Source organism: Enhydra lutris, unplaced genomic scaffold (genome assembly GCF_002288905.1).
Source record: "Enhydra lutris kenyoni isolate GAN:26980312 unplaced genomic scaffold, ASM228890v2 scaffoldscaffold42, whole genome shotgun sequence".
Taxonomy (NCBI): domain Eukaryota; kingdom Metazoa; phylum Chordata; class Mammalia; order Carnivora; family Mustelidae; genus Enhydra; species Enhydra lutris.
Window position 1 is genome coordinate 15253065 of NW_019154126.1, and position 26167 is coordinate 15279231.

Below are 26167 nucleotides of genomic sequence, written 5' to 3' on the forward strand. Positions count from 1 at the left end.
ATGCACCATGGTTTGTAAGAGGATTAAATATATTTTTTGGCTTTGTTTCATTCCTCTTCTAGACCATGCCAACATTTTGCAAAACTTTTTTTTTAAAGATTTTATACTTATTTGACAGGGAGAGATATAGCAAGAGAGGGAACACACGCAGGGGGAGTGGGAGGAGAAGCAGGCTTCCCGCTGAGCCCAACGGGAGCAGGGAGCCCAATGCCGGTGATCCCAGGACCCTGTGATTCTGACCTGAGCCGAAGGCAGACACTTAATGACTGAGTCACCCAAGCGCCCCTTTGCAAGACTTTTTGATCAAGAGTAAGAACATCTTCTAGAAAGTGAGTTGTTCCTGGTTTCATTTTTTTAGATAGTAATGGTTTATTTATAATCCACCATTTTACACACTCACTTTATTTTCTTCTAAATGTGTTAAACACCTTTGCTTTCTCTATGCTCACTTCAACACTCTATTACAGTCTTAAAAGACCTTTCTGTTGTGTTTTGTATTCCTACCACTTCAGCATTTCCTTAGCCAGCCCACCCTGTCGCTATTCTGGGTGGCAGCAATGGGCTGGATGTTGAAGGGTCTCTCAGGCCACTCTAAGAACCTTTACCCCAAGTGAAATAAGGCCCTTGCACAGCTTTCAGAAGGAGCAGTATTTTGCGGTTTACACTTGCTCAAGAATCTAATTGGTCAAAAAATTATACAAAACACTAAAATGAAAAGACATCTGAAAACTTTTTTTTTTTTTTTTTTTTTTTTTTACCTGCTTGGCCAAACACACAGCAAACTGAACCGATCAGCCCAATCCAGAAAATCAGTTGTAAATTCATCTGAAATACAAAATGTACATTGCTAAATATTAAGAAAATAACAAAAAACAATAATACATTAAACACAAAACATTCCCACTCACCTTATCTTCTGTTGATTTTATAAATATAATCCCTCTCAAACCATTTCTTCTCCAATCCCTCTCTATAACTCTTTTATCCTCTCCCTCCCCTCCTCAGTTACCTCACCTGTAATTCAATTACATTAATGTCCACACCAGATCCCTAGAATCCATTCTCACCTTTCTCCATATAAATAGATTTTAATGTCTAATTAACAATGCTCAAAACGTGTCAAGTATTCCCAAACACTATAAGAGCCATAAACAGTCTTTGTTCCATGTAATCACTATGTCTATTACCTCCTGTGGCTCCCAGGAGTCACACAGCCATATCCAGATGCTGCAGTTACCTCAATACTGCAGGTCAGTTTGAGTGAACTTGTCAAGATTGAGATGGCTCACCCCCCTGCTTATAACTTTTCAATAATGTCTATTTCTCCTCGGGCTAAGGCCAACACCCTGCCCAAGGCCTGACTTAATTTTTGAGGTTGAGCTCCTGTAATTAGTTATCTTTTTTTAATAAAATAACGTCTATGCATGGGATTAGTAAAACATTTAGTTCAATTCCCTGTCATCTCTAGATCTACAAATTAGACTAAAAAGAAAAAGAAAGAAGGAAAAAGAAAAAGTACAGGAGGGGAGCCTAAAAAGACCGGCACGCCTAAAAAGACCAACAGGGGTTTGAGTTGTCTTCTAGAATCTCTAAAGAAAAATTAAGTAATCTGTATATTATCGAGAATCACCCCAACCTGCAGCCATTAGGTATAGGACAATTTCCTGTGAATCAGTTTTTCACAATATTGATCTATACTTACTTCAGCTACGGCTCCAGCCACAGCTCACTAACCCTTATCCTTTCACTGATCACTGTTCTTGGACTAGCAGCCAATCACGTGTAAGTATCTGCCTCTCCCACAAGCATACATAAAAACAAAGAGAAATACGGTAAAATCCCAAAAAGTTAGCTTACTAGTTATCAAAGACATATAAAAATTAAAGCAATACGAGGTAAACCAGCAAGACAAAAGGGGGGGGGGTTAACCCAACAAAACTACTGCAGATAGCTGACAGAAACCAGAGATGGCTCTATAAACTGGTATAATTTTTTGGGAAATAATTTAACCTGTATCAAAAGCCATAAAAAAATGTTTCTACCTTCTGACCTCGCAATCTAGCTATTATTCATCCTAAGGAAATAGTTAAAAATGTAAAAGGTGATATACACACACAACTCATTTATTTACAATAGGCATAAACACAAATGTCTTCTACCCAGTAACAAGGAAACAGCTAACTGCGTCAACCAGATGGGACTAGTAGAGTCATAAAAATAAAATGTAGTAACAACAAAAGGTTTTTAGAATAATTTTGAATGCAAAGTACATATTTAGGTGACAAGTATGTGAAAATAACAGTACATGAACATATAAAGTAACCAAGGAGTTCTAGAGATGAGAGACTTATATGCATAATATAAAGACAATGGTGGGGGTGCCGGGGTGGCTCAGTCCCTGAAGAATTGACAATTTCAGCTCAGGTCCTGATCTCAGGGTCCTGGGATTCAGCAGGGCATGGGTGGGGCTCCATGCTCAGCAGGGAATCTGCCGGTCTCTCTCCCTCTTCCCCTCCCCACTGCTCTCTCACACTAAATTTGAAAAAAAAAAAAAAAAAGAAGAAGACAGGGGCGCATGGGTGGCTCAGTGGTTTAGTGGCTGCCTTCCTGCTCAGATCATGAGCCCAGGGTTCTGCAATGGATCAAGCCCCACATCAGGCTCCTTGCTCAGCGGGGAGGCTGCTTCTCCCTCTCCCTGCTGCTCTGCCTGCCTGTGCTCTCTGTCAAAATAAAAAAAAAAATCATAAAAAAAAAAAAACTTCCATTCTAAGACGCTATTGCCACAACTCCCAAAGAGTGCTTCAAAGCTGTGCTCAGAGCACCCCAGATTCCTGTGCCTCTTCTGCTGTCAAATGTTTAAGCTTTCTCTGCTGGCTTCCCAAAGAGGAGTGAGAGTAACTTACGTAACCACACGCTCTACACTTGCTCAGAGCAGCAAGTCCCGCTATGCAGCGAGCCTACAGTTTTGCTTACGCGTCACTTGTAACTGCATCCAAAAGACCGTAACTGTGCAGAGTGTCATAGAAGTGGGACATGCCTACAGTTTGCCTTGTATGGCCTCTCCAACAGGTTTATATGCAATAAATCCATTAGACTCAAATTCTAAGCAATTCAAATAACATTACCAATTCCAAAGTTATGACAAAAAGGTCCTGGAACATGAAGACTGTGATGAATGAATCATCCGGCAGTTTTCACACAAAAGAAACAGAATAAATATTCATCCCATATATGGGCTGGTACGGTTCTTCAGGACACTCCTCAGGCTACTTCAAGGGCCCTACACCGCTTTGAAAAACGTTTTAAAATATTACAAAACTCAGAGAATCACCATGAAGACAGAGTTAGGAGATAAGAGCAGCACTGTTTTAGGCAGCCTCACAACCTTAGGCCACCCACCTTTAAAACAGACTTTAAACGCCCCGTCTTCTCCTCCTCCTGTAAACCTTGACAAGTCGAAGATTAGCCTTCTGAAACTCCCTTGCTCTGGAAGGCCCCAAACCCAGAGGCAGGCAAAACAAGGCTTTAGTACGGAAGAGCAGCTGACAGAACAGGGTGGCCGCTAAGAACAGGGACACTTGTCAACTCTCCTGGGACTGGTCAGCACACTGGCAAGAGACAGCACCGTCATTGGCTAGTGACGCCTATAAAAGGCCAGGCTTTCCCTCCGGGAAGCAGAGAGGCCACTGGAGACAGGAGAAGACAGCAAAGAAGAATAAAGAGCAGCGAGGACGAGGCTGGGAAGAAACTGGGTTAGCGGTGGCCGAGGAGAGGACAGCAGGCTGTGCAGAGGATGCGGCACAGGAGACAGCAGCCTCCCAGTCAATGAGGACAGTCCCTGAAGGTACTGGATGCTCCTCCTGCATGTGGGGGCGGGAAGGAGGACGCACCAAGAGCTCCCCGCAGCCTTTCCTCCTAAGGCAGCTCTTCTCCAAGTGTGATCTAGGCAACATCTGCTTCAGATATACCTGGATGCCCACCTGGGCACCTAAAGCCCACAGGCTCAGTAGGCAGAATCTGTTCTCCTCTGATTCCCCAGCTTAGTAGTTTTCTACCATGGGTACTCCTCACAGAACGTGAGGCGCTGGCAGGGAGAGATGCCTCCAAGGCATTATCCTGATCCTATCTTCAAAGGTTGTCTACACTGTTGTAGTTATCTACATTGTTCTCCACTTTATAATCTCCTACTCCCTCCCCAACTGGCTGTAACTGATGTCCACTTCCTACCATGCATGTGAAACTGCTCGTGCAAAAAAATAACCTTCCAGGCCTTCCACTACTCTCTGCATTCATTTATTCATTCAGGCAAAAATGCCTGAATGAGTGACTGCCTACAATAGGTCGCCTGGGGAGATACATCCATTTCCCATGAAACAGAATCTACTCTTTCTTAACCCACTCTGTTCCCTCGGGCTTTCCTGGTTTCTCCACCCCCCGCCTGGAAGTTCTTCCTCAGCCAACTTTGTCAGGTTCTGTGCCCAATCTGGAGAAACAAAAATCAGTCTCAAGGAATTTTCCATTCAGGCAAAAATACAAATGATTACAATATGATGTGACAGTTTCTGTAATGAAAATAAGGGAAAAGTGCACTGAGGACACCAAAATCGGCCTGGCCACGTTCAGTGGCTTCACGGATTTGGCAAAACAGGCAGGCAGATGAAGAGAAATGTTCCAAGCAAGAGGTTTGTATATGCAAAGCCGTGGAGTCCTAGGAAAAATTACAGTAACTTCTTTCCAATCTCATTTCTAAACATACATGCTTGGTGACCCCCACTCCTACCCCCAACCCAACTGGGACTGTCTCACTCTATCTGCACAGAAAAAAAGGTTAGAAAAAATATATTTAAGGGCGTCGGGTGGCTGAGTCGGTTGGGCGTCTGCCTTTGCCTCAAGTCATGATCTCAGGCTCCTGGGATGCAGCTACACGTTAGGCTCCCCGCTCAGTGGGGAGCCTCCTTCTCCCACTCCCTCACCCCCTCCCCCTGCTTGTGCTCCCTCACTGTCTCCTTTCTGTCAAATAAGTAAATACTTTTAAAAATATGTATCTGTATTTTATATATATATATATATATATATATATATACACGTTATAGTTTAAGCTGGTCTGTGGGATGATTATTTTGTCCCTGTAATTTTCTACAATAAGTAAAAATTACATTATAATCTTAAAATAAATTTTAAGAATCTTAAAATCATGAAGGCTGAAAAGAATCTTAACATACTTAAGCATTTTTGATACTAAATTATAAGTGAGGTAGGAGGAGCTGGGTCACAGAGAGCCTTCAAGGCCACCCCTGCTCAAAGGGTTTAGATTCTACTTTGTAAATAGCAAGGAAACTGGGGGAACAAATGGGCCAGGGTAGCACGCGATACAGACATGACAGAACTCCGCGAGGCAGAGGATGAGCATCAAGCTAAGAGCTGCAAAACAAGGCCTGCTTTCCCTGCCGGGGCTCAGCAAACATCTGAAGGCGCAGAGCAGCAGTGCACGAGGATGAGAAGACAACTGTGGGATTAGGAGGCAGCACAGCTTGGAAAAGGAATCACCCCTTTCAAACAAAGAAGGCAGAAGGAGAATGATGTCAGAGGAGCAAATAATGCCTTTGTTTTAAAACCCAGGAAGGTGAGATGCCTGAGGGACTTCTAGGAAGGCTACCTACAGGAAGGTAAGACACAGGTCTTGATCTCAGGAGATAAATCAGGGTTAGAGATGACGGATTACCCCAGAATGGCTGCCACAGAGGCAGCAACTGAAACTATGAAAGTAGGAGGCCGTGAAGGAAAGAATAGTCGGGAAAAGAGGCGAGCTCACGAGGCGAGGACCCAAGAGAGGGTACCTGGATGGAGCCCGGGGTGTCCTCGGAGCAGAGAGGACAGCATCCAGCCCACAAGGGAGTGCGTGAGCCTGAAGAGAGGTGCTTCTCTCAGTCGGTGCAGGCCAAGACAGCCTAGGTTTGTTCTGAAAGCAGAGCCAGTATGACTACAGGGCGGGGAGGAGGTGGGGTTCCAGGGGGGAGGTCCTGGGTACAGGTGGCGGCATGGCAGAGCGGCAATCAGGGCCCGGTCTTACAAAGGCACCACCACTCCTCTCACTGGGAATGACCCGTTCACCCCCATCTTTCCTGATGGGTTCCAGGCTTCAAGAAGACAGGGCCTTGGTGTGTCTTATTCTGAGACAGCAAGCACCAAAACCACTTGGCACAAAGTCAATGTTCAGAAATTTTTGCTGAACTGTATTAAACTGTATAATGTTTTTTTCCAACATTACTCAGAAGCCCAGCAAAGAAGAGTTTCTCAGAATTATTTTGCAGACTCTCTTTAAATAGAAAACAGTTACCATAGACACCCTAGTAATACCAATTTTCAATTAATTTAGGTATATACAGCCAACATAAAACCAGACATAAAATGCTTCATGGTCCTGGCTCTTATACATTATGAACCAAGATTACCTTACACATACAAATAAAACTCGGCACCAAAATAATGACAACTCGGTTACAAGGTAGTCAACCAGATAATCCAGATGTTGGCTGCTTATTGCCATAATTATTAGCACAAAAGCACATTTTTTACCAGTTCTGTAGCTCAAATCCCTGAGACACCTCCCACAGATCCTCAGACTCCCACTGGAACTCACTGAATTAATCCACTGGTTTCCAAGGCAGTGCGGGTGGGCAGGGAGGAGGACTGGCTGTGCTGACAGTTAACAACACAGAAGAGGACAAAGGCAAAGGACTAGAGATCAGGAGAGGTAGGTGAGAGAAAAAGGGGCTCCTGCACACAGGGGAGGGCAGAGCCAAAAAGGAAGGATGGATTTAACATTGCAGAGACAGGTAAAAAGTTCTAAGCGAGGATAAGCTATGGGCAATTACTTGAGCCAGAGTTCCTTCCGAAAGCAGAGGCTGAGACAAAAACAGGCCTGCAGGCAATTTTTATACAAAGGTGACCCCAGGGAAAGACACAGATACTTAAGAGAGTGAACCAAGACTGCCAATTCAGGAGACTTCTTTGCCATGGGGGTCCCTGGGAGCTTGACCTGGCTGAGAAGTTTTGAGAAGTGCCCAGAGAGTCTGTCCAGAGGAGGGTCAATGTGGAGAAGTACATTTACTAATTTCAGTCCTCACAGGTAAGTCTGTCCGAGAGGCACTCACTTCCCCCACACTTCCAAGAACTACGGGGCATCTGCCCAGAAGTCTGCACCAGCTTCTCGCCTGACCATCACCCAAGAGAACGCCCAGGAGGAACCTGAGGCAAGATGCAGTCAGCCAAAGTGAGTCACAACACTAACTGCTCCCCGCGGCAGTGGCTGGAATCAGAGAAGAGGCCAGGAGGAGGTGAGAAGGACAGCAGAGGTCTCTCGCACAGCGCTAGAGGGCAACCAGAGTTGAAAAAGTCAAGGAAACTGCTAGACCAGAATATGAGAGGTATTACCTGCCTGTATTCTTGAAGACTCCCAATGATGGCAAGAACTGGGGAGGTGATTTAAGTCAGATACATACACTAAATCAAATATAAACAATCTTTGTTTTCAAAATTCAGTGTTTAAGATACAAGGAGCTCTTATCCATCGACTACAGATGCGTGAGGCTGACTTATGAATTGCCATCTCCCCTAGAAGTCAGTGCTCGGTGTTCTCTCTATATTGAGCACATTATCTTACTATTTAATAAAGACACTAAAGATAAAGATGACTGAAAATATTCCAAGGTATCCAAGAAACAACAAAAATGAAACCAGGAAGCTTAAGGAGGGCAAGCAGTGTATCACAACATGGTAGCACACAGCTAAGGGCACCAACTTGGAGCCAGAATGCCTGGATGCAAATCTCTGAAGTAACTTAATTTGAAAGTTTTGCTTTTTTTCAACCATAATCGTAACCAGAAAATTTTGGATTCACGCACTTCGGGGAGAAACAAGATCTAGAAGAAAGAATATGCATTAGAAATAAAACAACTATAAACAAGATTAATGTTCATTGTTATAGCCACTCAGATACTTATTTGGTTACAATATCAAAACGTCATTATACTGTATGACAATAAGGTTTAATCAGATGCTATCATATTAGACACCAATTATATTAATAATATAATTAGCGCCTTATTTTAGGTTCTACATCTAGGAAGGATTATTCTAATTAATGTGCTTTCTAACAATTTGTATGTAAAATAATAAGAACAGCAGAATCGCAGTGTTTTCTATTACTACATTAGACAAAATACAGTTAATTCTGAACATAAGTATCAGAGACCACCTTAAAAAAAGAGATCACATGGGGCGCCTGGGTAGCTCAGTGGGTTAAAGCCGCTGCCTTCGGCTCAGGTCATGATCCCGGGGTCCTGGGATCGAGCCCCGCATCGGGCTCTCTGCTCAGCGGGGAGCCTGCTTCCCTTCCTCTCTCTCTCTGCCTGCCTCTCTGCCTACTTGTGATCTCTGTCTGTCAAATAAATAAAAATGAAATCTTTAAAAAAAAAAAAAAAAAGAGATCACGGTAGGAGATGACATACCTAATAGAAATATAGGAGAATGACTCGAGGCTTCTTCTGTCTAGGGGAAATAAAGAGGAGAGGCTAAAGAAAGGAAACTTCCCTGAAAAGACCTCTTACTACTAAAAAGGTGAATCCCAATACTGTGTACCCGTGGGATTCCAGCCATGGGTGGCTGCCCCTGAAGACTACAAAGAAAAAGAGGAAGCCTGGTATGCTTAAAGATCCAGAGTAGGCATACAGCAGGCACAGACAAGAATAACACAATACACTGAGTTTTGAGGATTTAGGGTCATTTGTAACAAAAAGTTATCTCATTTTTATTTCAACACTTTCAAATGACTACAATAGTAGCAATAATGATAAAAATAATTAACAGCTATCTTCTCCAAGTACCTCTATGCGGTTAGGAATGATATTACCTTTGGCTTACAGATGAGGAAACCGAATTACAGAGAGGTAAAATAACCTCTCCAGGGTCACACTGGTGGAAGGGAAATCAGACCATCTGAATTACATAGAAGCTATCACCTGCTCTGTGCTTCATTAAACTCTAATTTTTTGAAGGCCTACTCAAGTCACTATTTAAAAAAAAAAAAAAAGAACATCCTTCCAGTGTGAGAATAGACTCACAGCATAAAAGTAGAAAGGGTTTATAATGTTCTGTGAGTTTATTTCTTAGTCCTTCAAACTGAATGGAGGCCAAGAAAAGTTAATTTAGCTGGCAAATTTCAATACGGAGTACAATATTGAGTGTACCCATAGGTTTGGTGCCTCAATTTCTACAGAGGTGTTTTACCCTAGTATTACTTTTTACCATATTCAAGTTTACCTACGGGGTCATAATTCATTCCTTAAACAATAAATCATCTTAAGCACCTCCTCCAAACAATTTCGTTTTAGTGGTTAACAGCCTGAACTGTGTGCATTGTTCCCATTGTCAAAAACTGTACAGAATTATTTTAATCTCCACTTTAAACTCACCTTTACTCACCAAAGTGTGGTTTTATGTCATATTCAAACTTCTAAATACACACGTATTTAATATTTTTAACACTGCTGAAAGTAACTCACATGGCATTTCCTTTTACATCTACAGATAAAATCTTTAGAAACTTTAAAGTCCTGTATTTGTAGAAATTGAACAATTACAGTTTAGAGAAAAAATTACTTTAAAAAAATGTGTTGAGTTAAATTTATTTCAAGTTTTAAAATAAGGTCCCGAAAACCCAACCAGTACAAAAAGAAGTCATCCACAAAAAATTTCTTCCTATCAAATCCTTGCAAAACAGTGTATTTTTATTCAACACAACTTATTAAATTTAAGTCAGCAAATACTTATTGCAAATCTACTGTGCAGACAAAGCCAGACTAAGTGACAAAGCTGGGATATGAACCTAAGTCTGATTCAAAAGCTCAAGCTTTCAATAGAAGTAGGTTTCTAATAAAAAAGGTTAATGGTTTTTACCTTTCAAATACTCTCTTTTAGACAACAGAATTTGCTTCCTTTTTTATGTCATACCATTTTAAAATCTTTTCACCTAAAAGCAGAAAAGATTAGGATAACTATGTTGAGGTATATCATAAATCTCTCCTAAAAATATAACACAGCTGTATTCATCCCAAGCCTGTCCCACCATCATTATTTTCTATATCTGCTCTTAAAAGGGAAAAAACAGTCCTATAAAAGAATAATATTTAAAAATCAATACAGGGTGCCTGGGTGGCTCAGTTGGTTGAGCAAATGCCTTCCGCTCAGGTCATGATCCCAGACTTCCAGGATCTCGTCCCGCATCGGGCTCCCAGCAACTTGGGGAGTCTGCTTCTCCCTCTGACCTTCTCCTCTCTCATGCTATCTCTCATTCATTCTCTCTCAAATACATAAATAAAATCTTTAAAAAAAAAAATCAATACAGAGCATAAAAACAACACAGAACCTAACTGAAAGCCTCAGAGAATTTACATGCAGCTCTTCCCACTTCTTCCATACAGAGGGCAGTCAGATGGGGGAGCCCAAATGGAAGGTGCTCAGAAATCCCACTTATCTCTAGTCCATCATATTTGAGGGTGAGTGTGGGGATGCATTCCTCTGGGACAAGAGCACCTTTCCCCTAGAGGAAGAACAATTAGAACTCAGCATTTATTTCCCTCTGGCAGGAAGAGGTATGCGCTGGTGACCATGAAAGTGTTTATGACCCAAATATGAAGGCAGAATTAATGATTAACAAAACTTAGAAAGGATGAAGAAGAAAGAAAAAACAAGAGGAAATAAGAAAGAGAAAAGGCCAAGTACTCCAAGGCAAAGATACAACTTACAGAACAGCAGTCTGAACTAGAAACCTTTCTACAATTCACTACTCCTGCAGAAGAAAAAAACGTGCTTTTTAAGATCACTGACTCTTTCTTACCCAATAGCAACATCCACCTGAAGCTAATGAACTCAAAGGCAAAGATTAGGCTGCTCCAAAGCAACAGGCTCACAAAACAATCTGAAACCTGAGAACTGCCCATAACAGGACTAGATACTTTAAGAAAATGACAATAACAGACTGAAGCAAAATTCATCACTAGGAACTGGTCTACCCACCTTCTCCAAGGAAACCTGAATATGGAAGATCAATCACCCTCACCCACCATCCAGCCCACAAGTGCACAGGAAAGATAAAGAACGGATATACTGCATGTTGGCACATAAAACGCCTCAAAGATAAATCGGTTGGGGGGGGAGGGCGCAGAACTTAATCAGGAAAAACTTCTACAGAAGAAAAAATGAAAGGAAGTGAAGAATCTTATCTGCAAATAGGAGAAAAGTGAGATGAATTTATTATACTCTTGAAGGAATTTAGAAAATCTCAAATAGGTCTCACAGGGATCAGTCAAAAACAGTAAGATCATAAAACTAGAGGAAAAGCGTACAGAACTCAGGGAGGAAACTTAAGTTGAAATCCTTTACAGAACTCATAAATACCAGGAACAGGAACAGCACAACACAAAGAATATGCTTGAGAAAAACCACACAGAATTCAAAGTAATTCAGGCCAGTCAGAAACACGATGGAGCCAACAGTGATCTCATAAACAGGTAACTGGTATACTACCACCACCCCTCAAAAAGGAGAACCTACGTGAAAATGGGAGGAAAAAAAAAAAAAAGAATTGGGAGCTTTCCAGCCAATGAACTGAGGATATTTGGGGAGAGTGGCACTTCCGGTGGCTGCCCTATGCATCTCCTCCCTCTGGCTGTTTATGAAATACATCCTTTTATAATAAACTGCTAACCTGGTTTAAAAAAAAAAGTATTAAACTAAAAACTCAGTGAGGGGGCATTAATAAACTCAAGTCTAAAGGACAGACTTAAAATACAAGAAGACACTTGAAACAAAACTATCAAGCCATAATATTTTAAAGCCTGATTCAAAATGAGCATGGAAATTTGCCTGAAATTAATTCTTCCAAGCTCCCTTGCGCTGGACATTACCTAGCAACTGATATTTTTCAAATCAGCCTAGTGAGCTATTCTTCTCTACACCTGCTACGGCTACAGATTTTGCCCTTCCCTGAATGAAGAAAAGAGTAGGTTAGTAATGGTTTTGTTTGAGAAATTTTACTTTGGGTTAAGTTTATAAAGATAATTGTAAATGGAGCTAGCAAAACACGTTAACCATCCTGGTAATGGTATCAAAAAAGCACTTGTTTAACATCTGTTCTACATTATTTTAATTAAGGAGAACTGTAAAGTATGTTCCCAAATTGTGTGATTTTATCTACTTTTAGGTGGATCACTCCAAAATTCTTACTTGATCTATACCTTTTGCCACAGCTCCTCTCTGCCCTGTAGAGTGGAACAAGCACAGTGCTAGGTCTATTTTAAATATATAACAAATGTTTTAAAAATTAACATAGGGAGAAACAAATTTCTCATTGTAGACAGCACAAAGCTGGAAATAATACCTACCTCAGAACTGTTGCAAAAGTAAAATATGATCATCAGTGTAAAAGCTCTTAGCAATACATATTTTTATGGTGATCTGTTGGTCACATTTTACTTAATTACTGAATTTGCTTCCTGCTTTCCAACTCATTCACTAGTCACAGGCTTCCAATGGTAAGAACCTGAATGACTACTTAATAAACAGTCTTTAATCATTTTAAACCCGTGCTCCTTTAACAAGTACAAATCTATTCCCTGTTGTATTTTTTGTTTTCCTTAATATAACAAACGTACTTTTTCAAACTAAAACCTCCTCCTCTACCATGACCCCCTCCTGAGAAGCACTATAATAATATGAAATAAATCATACATTAACTATAAAATATTTGAGTACCACTAAATTACTATTCTGAGTTTCACAAAGAGTAAGAAAGTTTACTCATATATTTACTCAGTAAACATTTATACACTGAATGTTCCTAATAAATTTTTCACGTAAATACTTTCACTGGCTCTTCATCTCTTTACCAACCACAATAGGCAGAATTAACTACTCCTTTCTTTATGGTCCTAAAACATCTTCTTAAGTGTCTCGGATAGTAAATGGCAAACCCTCAGTTTCAGCGATGCTCAATAATACAAACTTCTATCGTAACTAATTGTACTCATGTCTGTGAACCACTTCAAGACTAGAGGGAGGACAAAATCCAGGCCTTCAACAGATTCTTGTTGCACACGTACGCACGTGTGCACGAGCACACACACGTCGAGTTGTCAAACAATATTTGCTAAATTAGACTGAATTCTGCCTTCTACTTATACTGTCCTTGGAACAGGTCACCCACCTATTGTGCGTATCTTTGTTCATACCATTCCAGGCTCCTTTATGAAGCATTCCAAAACCACTGAAGCCAAAGGCTGATCTTTTTCTCAAAATGTACTACAGAAAATTATCTGGTATAGTACCTTGTGTAAAATATTCTTTGGTACTTGTTATGTTTCCCTAGATTAAACACAACTTGTCCTAACCTGACAACATACTTAACAGCAAAGTCCATGTCAACCGCTTGATCTACAACCACTGAGCACAGCATTTTTCAAATAACTGGCTCTCAGTACACTGAAGGATTAAAAGGTAACACACAGCAGAGTTACATCGGAAGAGAGCTCACAATAATAGATGTGGCTGGTCAATGCGGGCAGGTTTTCTTAAAGCAATAACCTGCCACAGCACCCCTCCTCTCTGGTGACACAAGAAAATGGATACTCGTGGGAGAAGAGGGGCGCTCCACACTGCCTGGGTTGAGTGGTAGCTATCCTTGAACTCACAGAACAATAGAATGAAGGAATCCTACAGACCACTTCTTGATAGTGTAGCTGCAGAAACCAAAGCCCCAGAAGGCAAAATATTCCAGCCAAGGTCACAGAGGAACTCAGCCGCACAGCTTACACTGAAACCCAGGTTTACCACCTCCCAATCACAAAGCCTTTAGTACATCAAACGGCTCTTCTAATGATGAGTCTAAAATGACTAGTAAGTCTTTTTGTCTTTACCTCAAACATGTCAATCACAGAAAAAACTCCCCAAGACCCAAGTCACTCTCACTAGACTGTCACACAAAGGAATTAGGAATTCAAAGAAACGGGGGCAGGAAATGCTTTCCTGGATTCCTTTTCCTTCAACCAGTCCTAGACTGTTTATAAGTGTTCCCAGGCTTTCTGCCTGGCCCCCTTTCACTCTGCATACTCTCCTTTGGTGTTCTCAGCAGTAGCCCAGAGCTTCAACTAGCACTTACAGACTAAGAATCCCAGAATCTGAATCTCCCAACCAGACTTCTTGTTCTGAGCTCATAATCTGTGTATTCAACTGAGCTCGTGGACATCTCTACCAATGTCACTTTTAAAAACACTCGGCGTGGGGTGCCTAGGTGGCTCAGTGGGTTAAAGCCTCTGCCTTCACCTCACGTCATGATTCCAGGGTCCTGGGATCGAGCCCCGCATCGGGCTCTCTGCTAGGCAGGGAGTCTGCTTCCTACTCTCTCTCTGCCTGCCTCTCTGCCTACTTGTGATCTCTATCAAATAAATAAATAAAATCTTAAAAAAATAAAAAAATAAAAACACTCGGCGTTATAAATTCATCATTTCCCCTCCTTCGAGTCAACCAGTACCATCGCGTTGCGATCATACTGCCTGTCCTGGGAAATGACACCACCTAACCAGAAACTTGTGTCACTCTGGGTATCTTTCGCCTCCCTTACTTGAGACATCAAGTCTCATCAGTTCTCCCTCCTGAATACAGTAGTGCTTGTATCCACACCCAAAGCACCCCCTACACCAATGACTTCCAAAGCTTTTTGATCACTCACTTGTATCACTGAAGAGATTTCTGAGCTAACATATACCCAAAGTATGTGTTTATTTATGTTAAAATACATGTATTTTTATAGCAATATAATAAGATATTAAAAATAAGAAAAATTTTAAACTTTAAAAAGATTTAAAATATGTATGTATATGTATGTATATATATGTATGTATATGTATATATATGTGTGTGTGTATATATGTATATATGATATTAACCCTTGTATTTTCTTCCTATATTTCAATCAGTCATTTTATACATCCCTGGGGTCTAGGAACCTGTACTTTAGAGATGTATAATGACACTAGTCCAGTCAGTAAAACATATATACATATACATCTATATGGGGGTATGTGTGTGTGTTTATTTAGGTATGTAGCATGGATATTTGAAGCCATTTCTTTTTACCCATACACACATATTTCAAGATGATATACACAATTTAGCATTTTGCTAAATACAGTTAACCTTACCATCAAAAACCGCAAACCAAAAATTAAGTTTAAAGGTAGCTGACTTCTAAAAACTCACTCTGTATTATTTTATAAACATAACTCTGTAAGTCTTACAATTAGCCATCTCTGTAAAGAAGAGAAATTTAAAAGTACAGTTTGGCTCCTTTTGCACACGGCTCCTAAAGAAGAGATACCACATTTTTTTCACCTACACACTAAGGTTGCTAATCTTCTGGGTTTTGTGGACTGCACCTCCTTTAACCCAAGTACATACCATAGTATTTTTTCAGCTTTCTACATCTATAGATACTGCTACCATTTCAGGATGCTTAAGACTAATATACTCTTCCTTACTCCTATCCCTGTCAACCCATCGCCCTTCCCCAAGACTCCCACTACAACAAAAAAAGACAAAAATCCCACAATATATAACCAAAGTTAGAACAGACCTGCCAATACAACAAGAGACATTTACACATTTGCACAATACAGTCCTCTAGGGATCTACCTACAACCTAACGCATCCTAACTTTCCATGCAGAGTGGGGAAATCTTCTAAATTTAACAAATATAAATCCTCAGACACTTTCGGCTTGTTACACATTCAGAAACTGAAAATCTCAGCACTCAGAAGTTCTGCAACTTTGACCAGGCAGAAGATGTTTCATCTCATCATTCCAGGAGTATAGTTAGGAGCAGACCAGTGCACCAACCGAATATTAAAGAAAACTATTTTTCTGAGGTAGACTATTATACTACTCCCCCCATGCTGTACCCTACAATTTATTTGGCAAGAATCCCAACAATAAAGCTATTATGTGGCAAGCATTCCATTAAAACTAGCACATTAAACTGATTAATTCTATTACAAAGTGACCAGATGTCCCCAGAGAAGCTCCGGAGCTAGGAATTTATCGTTAACAATATAGAACTCCATATTCATTCAGTGCTGGAAACTGGGGCCAGATTTTAATTATACTGACTAGGAAGTTAAGGAAAAACTACATGATTGTTAAAATTACTAAATCTAGCAGTTTTCAATATTGTTGATTCTATACTTTTTCATATACAGATTATTGAAGGTATTATAAAATAATCATAATATAGAATTTAGCATTCTTTTAAAAAGTGTTAACATTACAAAAACAGTATTTCAGGTCTGTGAAGCCAACACAGATGTCTTAATTTGGAGTTGACTTGCTTTCTATTTACAGAAGTATTAACCACATCCCCTGTCTTTTTAGCTAACATTCTCAGAACATCTTCTATTTTATACCGAATTTTAGGATAAATTAATGGCTCTTTCCTCAGAGACCTGTCTCCAAACTACTGATTTGTTTCTTCCGTTTCCTGTTTATCACTTCATTATCTTAAGTCACTCATCTAATAATTGATCAATGAACAAAAACTATTTAAAAATATGAACACTGTAGTGGAACTCTTATGTCCTATCCCCTCTGGATGTCCCCAAATATAGAATAAGCTAAACTTCATCTAAAATTTCTTAATCATTTCTAAATGTGGTCTATTAATATAACCTAAGGGTATACATTTAAAAAGACGCCTAATCAAAATTCATTTCACATTATTTTTGCACCATCAAAACAACAAAAAATAACCACCCAGTAATTCTACCCACATAAATATCTATGTGGACTGAGCCCCAAAGAAACCTTGCTAATGATGTTATCAATTACATCCTGAGTTTTTCCTAAAAATCTTTTTAATATATCAAGAAGAGATGAAAAGAAGTCATATTTATTGAACACCTACTCGACTCTGAACTGTTTTATATATTATATTGGATTTTTACAAGTATACTGTAGTTATGGAAGGTTCAAACATGGGCTCAGCCGCTAGACCCCATGGGTTCTCCACTCGCTAGCGGGACGATCACAGGCAAATTACTTAGGCTTCCAGTGCCTCAGTTTCTTCATTTGTAAAATGGGGATAAAAATGGCACCTACCTCATTGTATCGGTTCCAGGATAAAATGAGAAAATACAGGTAAAGTGCCTAGAGCTAAGCATGGCCCACACTGTCCTTACTATAATAGCTACTTTTATTATTAATGTGGATATTCTTGTTCCCATTTTACAGCTGAGGAAATGGAAGCCTAAAGAGGGTAGTTTACTGTGCAAGATTTTCGACTCCCAAGCACAAATCTGGTGAAATAAAAATGACTTCGGCATAAAATACTAGTGTTCTTAAAACCACAACCTGTTAGGAAGCCCAAGAATTGACACGTAGTAAGATGGCACTAGGAGCGGATCGGGCACTGAATCTTGCCGAGCGCCTGGGACTCGCACTGCTGAGGGACCTCACACTCAAGTGCGGCCTCATAAACATTAAGTGGAAAAAAAAAAAATATATATATATATATATATATGCCAACACCGCGCCTTCCTTGCCTAGCGGCTCCACGGTGCCAACTTTTGTTAGGGCCCACCCTACAATTCATCCCAGGTCACAGGCCCTGAAGGCTGGGCCCAACTTCTGGAAGTTGGAAGCGCATTACTCAACTCAACACTGCTCAGAGTAAAGCAGCCGGCGACAGGAAGGGAAACAAAGGGAAACCGTCAAGGTTCGTTCAAAGTCCTAAAGCGTCGAGTCCCGGGAGGCCTCCACTCGCCTTCTCACCTGCGCGCGCGGAGGCGAGGACGAAAACCTGGGCGCCGCGCGGGGTCAGCCCGCGCCACGGAGCCCAGGCCACGAGCCGGGAAGGCTCGCTGCGAGTGGCAGGTGTCCGAGGGGCTGCTCGCGCGCCCGGGTCCCCCGTCGACCCCGGCCCCGACGTGACAGCGCCCAGGCCCGCGACCCTCCCCCCTCGCAACGCGGCAGGGCTGGCTCCGCGCCCTCGGGCCGCCCGCGCCTGGGGAGGGCAAGAGGGGCCGCGGGAGAAGCCGGGAGCGCGGCCGCCCGCCCGGACTTCCTCTGCCGCCCCAGGGCAAGCATTCCGCCCCCACCCACGCCCCGGCCCCGGCGGCCCACCCCGCCCCGACGTCGCCCCCACGCGGGGCCCGGCCAGCGGCGGACCCCCGAGGTCCCGCGGCACTCCGAAGTCCCGCGGCCGCCGCCCGCCCCGCCCCGCCAAGGCGCCTACTTTCTCCGGGCGGCGTCCAGGCCCCGGTGCGCTCGGCTCGGGCCTGCTGCTCCGCGGCTCCCGCTCGGTCTCTCCCGTGGGCTGGCGCGGCCTCCAGTTCTCGGGCGCGGCGGGCTGCGGCGGCGGCTCCTCCTCCTCCTCCGGGGTGGGAGGAGGAGACTCGGCGGCCCAGAGCCGCCTCCCGGCAGGAAACGACCCCCGCGGCACCGCCTCCTCGGCGCGGCCGATCCTGCTCCTGAGGCCGCCGCCGCCGCGCTCTCCCTCCGGAAACGCATTCCTGCCTGGACGCGTCAGCCGCGCCGGAGGCGAGGAGGTGGCGGCGGGGCGGAGGAGGAGGCAGGAAGACAGCGGCCTGGACAAAGGAGTGGGGCGAGAGGGCCTGGGGGAGTCGCGGAGGGCGGGACGTGGGACTCGGCCGGCCTTCGCCATGCCTCAGTTTCCTTTCCTGCCAAGGGACGGAAGCGTTGGGGTGAGCCCCAGGGCTCCGCACGGCCCCGGCAAGCTCTCAAGCCCCCGTGAGAGAAGACTGGATGGGCCGCGGGGAATCTGGGGCCGGACTCCTTTCCGGGCTTACATTCTACTTCCCCAAAGCCACACCCAAAGGTCCCTTTAGCCCGGGATTGTCCCGGGAGCCCAGACAGCCACCTACCCTACAGGGCTTCGTGGGGCCCAAAACGTTTCACTTCCGGAAGGGAATTCGCTAAAGTTAACCCTGTTTTCTGGAGTGATCGTTGCTTGACTTGAGTCTATGAAATGGTGAAGACAGGAAGGAGGGCGATGCCAAGGAAGATGGGTTTTTAGGAAAGTTTTAGAGAAAAAAAAAAAAAAACTGGTGAGTGAGGGATCTGCTTTTGTTAGATTAATCTGGAGGTCCATTTATGGGGAACAGCGATAGGAGGAAAAGTCTCTTCCATAAGAATGGAGTGTCTGTTTCTCTTCTTCTGTGTCTGTCTCTCTTCTTCTTTTTTTTTTTTTTTTTTTTTAGTAGTAGGTGGAGATGAGTGCGGGAGAAGGAATTTTGTAAGAGAAGGGAAACATTCATTATGAGACAGGCTGGACACATTTTGATAAGAGGATTGAAACTTGTACCACCCAACATCATACTGAAACCCAGTAATTCAGAATATGCTGCTGGCAAGCTGCCATCCCCTTAACAGAAAATGTTGTGCCCTGCCACCTGGCCTGCTTGAGCACCCTGCTGGGAATAGAGTTCAAATAAGATTTGTGAAACCGAGAAGTAGTGTTTCACGTGGAGGAAATTAGAAGCTGAGATGCCCATTTGGCTGCCAATTTTAAGTAAGAGAAAATAAAATAATCCTGCCTATGGAAAGTTTGCATTTCGCTCACCAGAAAAACAAATCTGTTAGATAATCTCTACAGAGATTAAAGAAGAAATGAACACGATTTTTCCCACTTAATGGAGACTGGAGGGTAAATGATGTTTCTGTATTACTATCCCAATAGTAAAGCTGCCGCAAGACCTCAACATTCTTGGATTTAAAGAATTTGGGATTCTTGGATTGTTGGTTACACCACTGTTCAAAATTAATCAGAAGTAGCCTGGTCTCAACATGGGAGACTGAAGTTCAAAGATAAAACAGAATTGATTTGCACTACATTTCCCAGAATTTTTTTCCCTGTGTGTGATTTGAGGAGGCAATCTTTGCCAACACAATATTATGAGGTTTAGATTTGTACAACCCTAAACTAAATTAGTTCAAGGGCAGTTGAATCATCTCTCTAATCCCAGTATCAAACTCTGTTCCAGGGCACATGGTAAGGGCTCAGCTAATATTTGATAAATGCATAAAAGGTCCTTTTGCTCCCTTGGGGCCAGGTTAGAACATTTGGCTAAACTGAAGTGTGAGTAGCAATTTATGTACAGAACTCCTGAGCCTTGAAAAAAAGAGAAAAAAAAAAAAAACATGTTATCTGAGAAAAACAGTAATTGGTCAGGAGTATGCTGTACAGGTGATTTCATATAACTATTCATGAATAGTTGGCTAACTATGAAATTTATGACTACGTAAAAAAAAAGGATTGGTCTGTTTTACTATGCTGAACAGGAAGTCCTAGTAAGTAGGAATAGTGTAAGTCACACTGCTAGATCGTATCATGATAGAATATCTATTGGTACCTTAACTTTCAAACAAATTACATTGTACCTATACTGTCTCCCAGTTACCAGTTGTCTTCTTCCATCTCATAAGTTGTTATGTCTGATAATTAAAAGTTGGTCTTTCCTTTAGTTTCGTCACCATACTACTATATGTTCCTTGAAATGTACCTCTCTATTCAGGACACCTGGGTGGCACAGTTGGGTTAAGGATCCGACTCTTGGTTTCAGCTCAGGTCCTGATGTCAGGGTCATGAGATTGAGCCCCGTGTCGGGGCTCCACACTCAGTGTCAGATCTGCTTGGGTTTCTCCCTCCCACTCCCTCTTCTCTTCACCTACCCCCCCCCTCTCTCTAGAATAAATAAATCTTAAAAGGAAAGCCATGTATCTTTATTCACCTACTGTTTTCCAAAGCGAAGTTTCAGTGTTGCTCACTGGCAAAGACTGTTGGATACAGAGCTTCCCTTCAATCTACCTTTAATCCCTACTTCCATGTATGATTAAAGGATAGGCTTACAAAAATGAAAGGAACCACTAATATTTAGTGAGGCACAAAAGAAACTAAAGGTGCTTAGGAACTCGATTATCTCTTTTAATCAATGGGATCACAGTTTGATTACTGACCTTTAGATCTAGCAGGTTATATTTAATCCTATGATTATGAAATCCAAGATGGGGAGTGAGTAAGTCGATTTTGGCTTCAAGAGTGGATAGCTGTATTTCTTTTGCACTTTGAACAGTTTTGGGACTTACCCTCTCAACATGACCCTGTTCAGTAAGCCACAAATCACCCCATGATTACTTGAAAGCTTTTCAATCTTTGGCAGTGGAAACAACCTTAAACAGTATAAACATTTATGGGCAAATAGTTTAGTATGTGTTCAGTTATAAATCATTTTCAAAATGCAATAAGCATCAGAGCATCCTGTGTGGTTAGAACAAAGGATAAATACTTGCATTGTAAGAACAGGAGTATACCTAAGACCAAATATTTCTTGGTGTTGGCTGTTGACTGGCACACTCTGGCACAATCCACACCAGAACGCTTTTAAATAAGCAGGGAGACTCTCTGTCCTGGTATGCCCAAGATAGCCAGAGTTTGTTGTCCAAGCATAATTATTAATAGCACCCCTTTATTTCCCCAAATTACATCCGGATATGAATGGTAGATTCTATGGTCATCCAATACATAAGAGCGTCCAGATAATAAGGAATGAGAAATAATTTTACAAAATCATAGGGAATCCATGGGGACACATTAAAAATCAAGTTCCAGATTTACAGGTGAAAACCAATTCTAACATCAATGATGGGGGAAAACTGTGGGGATGAGTGTGCTAAATGAAGGAGTTCCTAATAATGAAAATGCCCCAGTGGAGTTTTAATTGAGGAAAATCTTTGAAAAGTAGGCTGGTCGGTCAACAAGACTTGTGTTTTATTTATTTTTAAGATTTTATTTATTTATTTATTTGAGAGAAAGAGAGAGAGAGACAGAGATAGTGATAGTGAGCATGGGGTGAGGGGAGAGGAGGGAGAAGCCAACATGGGGCTTAGATTGCAGGACCCTGGGATCATGACAGGAGCTGAAGGCAGACGCTTAACTGACTGAGCCACTCAGGCATCCCAAGACTTGTGTTTTAAATATCATTATAAATGTATGTGATGGGTTCTGGAACAAATTGATTGACAGTGGCTAAGTCAACAGCAACTTTTTCTGTTTCTGTTTTTCTAGTTTTCTGCAGAACTATTTCTGCAGAGAGACCTAGATGTATTTTCCTCCCCTGCCACCTCCAGTGAGTTAGAAGGTAATTCCTCTTTAAATATTAAAAAAGGGACAAAGATGAGCAGATGGGGAGAGAAGGAATAAAAGTCGCTGATGATACTAATGTAGAAGAGCTTCTTAATCATAAATCTTATGAATCTTATGAAGAGCTTCTTAATCATAAATAACCCTATTTCTTTCCTAAGAAAAGAAACTTTTCCTAAGAAAAGAAAAAAGAAACTAAAATCCCTCTATTAAAATGTGAATCTGTGTGCTCTGGTTAAAGAAAAAGCAGTGGCCCTGGGAATTAACTGACTTTTAGAAAAACAATAAAGAGTGAGACAGTCCTTCCAGTTCCTTCTTTTTCTGTCTCCAAATAGACAAATAACATGCAAATAATCCTATAATGCAGAGAAACTGGAAGTGCTTTTATTTTGCAACTTGTTTTTTTGGCTTGGGGACTTTGATTTCATGAACAACCCTCAGTACCCTAATTGCCAGAGCAACCGTGAAAAATTCAGTTTGCTGCAAGGCAGCTACCAACTCTGTATACATCATATGTGTCCATGTATTTGACTAGCTTTTCCTGAGGCTTCAGTTGGAACTTTACTCTTTTGCTTATTTAAAAGTAAGGTGGAAAATGTCAGAACGGTCTGGCCTGATTTGCACTGTGTCCCTTATAACTCAGGCTAAGCTATTAAGTCTTTTCCTTTTCTAGATAACAGTTGCTGGATTATGGCTTTAAATAAGGGTCACTTATAAGTGAGGCTGCCTCAACGAGTTCTGCTTCCTGTTTTCCATATATAGCATCCCCATTTTTCTGTTGCTCAGTCCACAGAGTATGGCCTCCACTGGGTGTGAGCTCTCCCTGCCAGCATGCAGATGCTGGACATTTTTAAGAGCCCAGAGGGAGAAGTGTTTTTAGGCAGCTCTTTTCAGACACTGAGTTTCTTCAGCTGGAGAAGGGAATGTGCTTTCCCAAATAAGAATGAAGAATATGCCAAGTATAAGCAGTTGAATAGCCCTGGAGTTATTTTTGGGAACCAGGGTCATTCAGTTCGGGAAATGATGGTGCTACCCATGAGCTATGGCAAGTGACAAGAAAACATTATCTCTTTTTCTCACTTAACTACTTTCGAGTATTGAGAAAATTTGCTAGTTTGGGTTAAGAGTAGCTTGATTTAGGCTGGATTCATTAGGGAGTGGGGAAGGCCAGTTTAGGCTGAAGGTACGTTTGTTTGGTTAGTAAAAGTGCCCTCCTCCTCCAGATGAATCCCCATAACAGACCACCAGAGATAGGGTTGTGCACCTCTGTATGGGAAACCGCAAATACATGAACCCCTAAAGTTGTAGACAGGATTTCCCTTATACGTATAGATCTGTTTTTTTCCAGGTATTTCTGGTTTTAATGGAATCTTAATCCCAAAACATTAACAATCAGTATTTTAAGCCCAGATATGATCAGTCCCTTTTATAGACCAAGAGCCTAAACAAGAACTTTCTGGTGTTGCCCTGGATTTTTGAGTTGAATACTGATTAGTCTTATCTAAAACTTTTTTTTTTAAGATTTTATGTATTTATTTGACACAGAGAGATACAGTGAGAAAGGGAACACAGGCAGGGGGAGTGGGAGAGGGAGAAGCAGGCTTCCTGCCAAGCAGGGAGCCCGAAGTGGGGCTCAATCCCAGGATGCTGGGATCATGAACTGAGCTGAAGGCAGATGCTTAATAACTGAACCACCCAGGTGCCCCTAAAACATATTTTTAAACATCAAATAAAGGTCCAATATTTTGTTATAACAAGATATTCACTGCAATGTTATCTAACCTGTAGGAAGTAGAACAGAAAAAGTACAATAATTTGTAATCAAACCACACAACTAGAGTGTATGTGTTTAATTTTCAAGGTAAAATAAACGTCAAAGAAAAACTAGAACTTTTTATTTCTTTTTTTATTTTAATTTTTTAAAAAGATATTTATTTGAGAGAGAGAGAATGTGTGTGGGCAGCAGAGGGAGAGGGAGAAGCAGACTTCCCGCTGATTGGGGAGCCCAATTCAGGGTTCTGTCCCTCAATCCCAGAGCTCCAGGACCATGACCTAAGACTGAAGGCAGACGTTTAACTAACTGAGCCACCCAGGCGCTCCTAGAGCTGTTTATTTCAAATCTCCAATTTACATACTGGGATTTAAGTGCCTTCACTTATATCTAAAAATTTTCTTGGTAAAAAAAATGTAGGGGTTGGGGCGCCTGGGTGGCTCAGTGGGTTAGAGCCTCTGCCTTCGGCTTGGGTCATGATCCCAGGGTCCTGGGATGGAGCCCCACATCGGGCTCTGCAGGGAGTCTGCTTCCTCCTCTCTCTCTGCCTGCCTCTCTGCCTACTTGTGATTTCTTGTGAAATCTCTATGCCTGCCTCTCTGCCTACTTGTGATTTCTATCTGTCAAATAAATAAATAAATAAATAAATATATATATATATATATATAAAATCTTTAAAAAAAAAAAAATGTAGGGGCTCCTGAGTGGCTCAGTGGGTTAAAGCCTCTGCCTTCGGCCAGGTCATGATCCCAGGGTCCTGAGCTCTCTGCCTCTCTGCTCAGCAGGGAGCTTGCTTCCCCCTCTCTCTGTCTCCGCCTGCCTCTCTGCCTACTTGTGATCTCTGTCTATCAAATAAATAAATAAAATCTTTTTTAAAAAATGTATATTTTTAATTAGACTGAGAACAATTCCTAAACAAATTTTAATTCTATTTCCTAGGGATATTTTCCATATAGCATTCAGAAGAACAAGCCCTGTGGCTTTTCTACTTTGGGATTTCTGCATTGTTGTTGGCTGATGTCATAGGCTTTTGGCTCTATGATCACAAGAATTCCCTATTTAGAACTGCTTATGGCTGCCACATGCCTAAAATGTCAACCAAACTGTTTTTCTTATACAATCAGCTCAGTGGCTATGGAAATGAGATACTTCAATTTCACCAGTAGGGAGAAAAATATATACAAAAGATATATCTGATAAAGGACTGTTATCCAGAACATATAAAGAACTCTAAAAACTTAACAGTGAAAATACGAACAACCCAATTAAAAATAGGCCAAAAACCTTAACAGATATCTAACCCAGGGAGATATATAGAAGGCAAATAAACAAATGAAAAGATGTTCCACATCATAGGTCATTGGGGAATTGCAAATCACAACCATGAGACCCAACTCTACACCTATTAGAATAGCCAAAATCCCAACACTGGCAAGGCAATGGAACAAGAACTCTCTTTCACTGCTAGTGGGAATGCAAGGTGGTATGGGCACTTTGGAAAAACAGGTTGGCAGTTTCCTACAAAGCTACACAGACTCTTAGCATATAATCTAACAATTACACTCCTTGGTAGCTACCCAGAGGAGGTAAAAACTGTGTCAAGACAAAAATCTGCACAGAAATATTTATAATAGCTCCATTCATAATTGCTAAAACCTGGAAGTAATGAAGATGTCCTCAATAGGTGAATTATGGATAAATAAACTGTACTTCCAGATGATGCAATATTATTCAATGCTAAAAAAGAAAAAGAAATGAGCTATTAAGCCATGAAAAGACATGGAGGAAATTTAAATGCATATTACTAAGTGAAAGAAGCCAATCTAAAAAGATTATATCCCATGTGACTCTGGGTATATGACATCCAGGGAAAACTGATTAAATAAATTCTAATGCATCCATGGAATATAACAACCAGCAACTTTAAACAACAATGCATTGGACCTGAGCGTATGGCTATGGAAAGACCTTGGTTATATATAATGGCTGCATTATGAACAAGTTGCAGAACATATTATGGCATAATTCCCACCATGAAGTAGTAGTAGTATTATCCACATTTTAGCAGTAAAGAAACAGAATTCAAAGGTTATATTGAAAAACTAGGAAGTTACAGCACTGAGATTGGAAC

At 41.6% G+C, this 26167-nt stretch overlaps 1 protein-coding gene across 2 annotated transcripts in view; it reads right to left on the reverse strand.

The window, feature by feature from the left end:
- Nucleotides 1-18442, reverse strand: part of LOC111155558 (integrin subunit beta 1) — a 42027-nt gene extending 23585 nt beyond the window's left edge. The window contains exons 1-2 of one of the 2 annotated variants that reach the window (XM_022515778.1): nucleotides 18342-18442; nucleotides 759-825 (exon numbers count right to left, since the gene is read on the reverse strand). In XM_022515778.1, coding sequence (XP_022371486.1) covers nucleotides 759-825 — 67 coding nt within the window. In that variant the 5' untranslated portion in view covers nucleotides 18342-18442. Of the gene's footprint in view, nucleotides 1-758; nucleotides 828-18341 lie in introns of those variants that run through there. The other variant, XM_022515779.1, reaches the window with a different exon arrangement.
- Between the last annotated feature and the right edge of the window lie 7725 nt (nucleotides 18443-26167).